Source organism: Carlito syrichta, unplaced genomic scaffold (assembly GCF_000164805.1).
Source record: "Carlito syrichta isolate Samal-C Ts95f unplaced genomic scaffold, Tarsius_syrichta-2.0.1 Scaffold276791, whole genome shotgun sequence".
NCBI classification, from domain to species: domain Eukaryota; kingdom Metazoa; phylum Chordata; class Mammalia; order Primates; family Tarsiidae; genus Carlito; species Carlito syrichta.
In genome coordinates, this window is record NW_007220887.1 from 2,776 (window position 1) to 6,153 (window position 3,378).

A 3,378-nucleotide genomic window follows, 5' to 3' on the forward strand; every position below is an offset into this window, starting at 1 on the left:
ACTTAGAAAAGTATTTTTTCTAACAACACAAAGAGGACCTGATTCTAAATCAGGGGAAGTGAGGACCAGTTAGAGGTCCAAATTTTTCTGTACATGCATTACTTATGTACTTAATACTGACTTGTATCCTGCATCTTTATACTAAAATAAAATAAAAGACTTATAATATTTTAAAAGAAGTAAAATGAAATTCTGAAGTAGAAAACTATAGTAAATAAAATTTAAAATCTTACTAGATAGTCACATAATAAATTTGAGATGACTGAAGAAAAATCAGCAAACTTCAAGATAAATCAATGGGAATTATATAATCCAAAGAACAGAAAAAAAGAAATATAAACAGAACCTTAGAGAAATGTGTGCTGTCCAAGAATACCAACATACATACATACATATAAAGGGACACCAGAAGGAGAGGCAAGAGAGAACAAGATAGAAAACAGATGAAAAGGAATAGTAGTTGAAAATCTCCCAGGTTTGATGAAAAACACTAATCTACGTATCTAAGAAGCCCAATGAATTCCAAAGAGAATAAGTGTACAGGAATCGACATCAAGAGACATCATAGTCAAAAAGTTGACAGCTAAAGAAAAAGAGAAAATATTGAAAGCTGGAAAAGAGAAGTGAATCAGCATGTACACTAATAAGACAAATTGCTGAGTTTTCATAAGACACACTGCCAGAATGCAGTGGGATGACATATTCAAAGAGACTCCAGACAGTAATTAGAATTTGCATTTACAAAAAATAGAGAGTACTAGTAAAAGTAATTATGTGGGCAAAGAGTAAACAAAGTATAATGGTATCTTGATGTTCCCTTCCTACTATAACTGGTTTAAGAGACAACAGCACTAAACATATTTATAAAATTATATCTTGGTCCTATAAAATAACAAACGTTAATATTTTTGACAATAGGAACATGAAGAAGGGGGTTATAAATAAAGTTACACTGGAGTAAGCAATTAAAACTACACTGTAATACTTGGAAACAAATGAAAATGAAGAAACATCTTACCAAAACCTCTGGAATGCCATGAAAACAGTTCTAAGAGGGAATTTATATCTTTACGAGCACATATCAAGAAAATAGAAAGATCACAAGTTGAGAGCCTAACTAATTACCTAAGGAAGCTGGAAAGAGAAGACCACCAATACCCCAACTTTAGCACAAGAATCCAAATCACCAAAATAAAAGCCCAAATACGGGACACAGAAGACAAAGAATATCACAGAAAACATCAACAAAACAAAAAACTGGTTCTTTGAAAGAATTAACAAGATAGATGAGATCCTAGCCAAAATGACCAAGAAAAAGCCCAAATAAAAACAAACAGAAATACAAAAGTTCAAATCACAACTGAAAACCGAAGAAATACAAAAGATGACCAGAGATTACTAACTACACCTATAAGAAACAAACTTGATAACCTAAATGAAATGAAGGACTTTCTGATCACACAACCTTCCCAGGCTGAAACAAGATGACATTAAGACAATAAATAGACCAATAACAACCCATTGACTCTGTCATAAGAAAACTATCTACGAAAAACAGCCCTGAACCAGATGGCTTTCCAGCAGAATTCTACAAAATGTACAAGGAAGAACAGATACCAATCCTATTGAAAGTATTCCAGGCAATTGAGAAAGATGGAATTTTCCCCCAATCATTTTACGAAGCTAACATCACATTGCTACCCAAACCAGGTAAAGATCCAACAAAAAAAAGAAAACTACAGGGCAATATCCCTTATGAACATAGATGTAAAATTTCTCAACAAGATTCTAGCAAATGGCATTTGAAAACACATCTCGAGCTTTCTTTGTGCTTAGGTGCCCGAGCGACTGAGGGTCTAAGTCCAGGCAGCCGAAGAGTGTGGTTAGCAAGATGAACAAAGATGCGCAGATGAGAGCAGCAATTAACCAAAAATTGATAGAAACTGGAAAAAGAGAATGCTTCAAAGAGTTGCTGAGACCTAAATTAACTGAATGTGTCTGGAAGGATCAATTGAAGGTACACTGTAAAGAGGTAATTAAAGAAAAAGGACTAGAACACATTACTGTTGATGACTTGGTGGCTGAAATCACCCCAAAAGGCAGAGCCCTGGTACCTGACAGTGTAAAGAAGGAGCTCCTACAAAGAATAAGAACATTTCTTACCCGGGCTCGGTGGCTCAGCCTGTAATCCCGTGCCTTTGGGAGGCTGAGGTGAATGGATTGCCTGAGCCCATGGGTTCGAGACCCGCCTGGGCAGCGAGACCCCATCTCTACAATAAATCAAAAAATCAGCCGGGCGTGGTACTTCCAACTACTCGGAAGGCTGAGGCGGAAGGATCACTGGAGCCCAGCAGGCGAGGCTGTGGTGGCCCCGAGTGGCCACTGCACTACAGTCTGGGTGACAGAGTGAGACTCCAACGCAAAAAAAAGAGAAAGAACTGCAGCTTTCATTATTCACAGATTACATGTTTGTGTTCTAGACTTCCTAAAAGCACTTTAGGCTAATATAGCAGAATTAATAAGAAAATTTAGCAAAACTGATGACTGTCAAGCAGACAAACATAATCACATTTTTCTAAGAACAGCAACTCTTAAAGAACTTTTTATACATATTATCAGAACTGGCACAAACCCTCTACAACATAAGGTTATATTTTAAGGTTTTCTCTATATATTTATCAGATAAACTTTGATGGATCATTGTCACTTTCCTTGATATCACAGCAACAGAAGTTCCCAAATAAAGGATTAAAGTTTATAATGTATTTGACTTTTAGGGTCAATGAAATTCTTTTCTAATTCTATTGTTTAACGCATAACTTTTTTTTTTTTTTTTTTTTTTGAGTTGGAGTCTCACTCTGTCCCACAGACTGGAGTGCATGGTTGCTCCCGGTCACTGCAGCCTCGACCCACTGGGCTCCGGCAATCCTTCTGTCTCAGTTTTTCGTGTAGCTGGAATTACAGGCACGTGCTACCATGCCTGGCTGATTTTTTTTTTTTTTTTTTTTTTTTTATTGTAGAGATGAGGTCATGTCAAATTGCCCAGGTGGGTTTCAAACCCGCGGGCTCAGGCAATCCACTCACCTCAGCCTCCCAAAGCACGGGATTACAGGCTGAGCAACCGAGCCTGGCAAGGCATAACTTCTTATGCCATTCTGCACTAAATCAAAGATCAGGAAAAAAGCAAAACACATGCCAATTTTTTTCTATTTCTTTGAGTTATCATTTATTAATTACATATAGATCATGTGCTCAGTGAAAAGCCCCCAAAATGCAAATCTATATTCCTTTTCAGAAGTAACCATAATTAGCAATAATGTTTGTATATTAACAGATATACACAATCCTATGTATTCACATAAATAATATATTTATCAA

The 3,378-nt window shown here is 36.4% G+C and overlaps 1 protein-coding gene across 1 annotated transcript; it reads left to right on the top strand.

Moving 5' to 3' along the window:
• Nucleotides 1-1,875: 1,875 nt before the first annotated feature.
• LOC103254359 (transcription and mRNA export factor ENY2-like) lies at nt 1,876-2,188 on the top strand. Its single transcript, XM_008052463.2, has one exon. The coding sequence runs from the start codon at nt 1,892-1,894 to the stop codon at nt 2,186-2,188; it is 297 nt and encodes a 98-aa protein (XP_008050654.1). The 5' UTR covers nt 1,876-1,891.
• Nucleotides 2,189-3,378: the final 1,190 nt, after the last annotated feature.

Coding starts and splice junctions, on each gene's coding strand:
- LOC103254359 (XM_008052463.2), top strand. CDS start 1,892: ATGAACAAAGATGCGCAGATGAGAGCAGCAATTAACCAAAAATTGATA.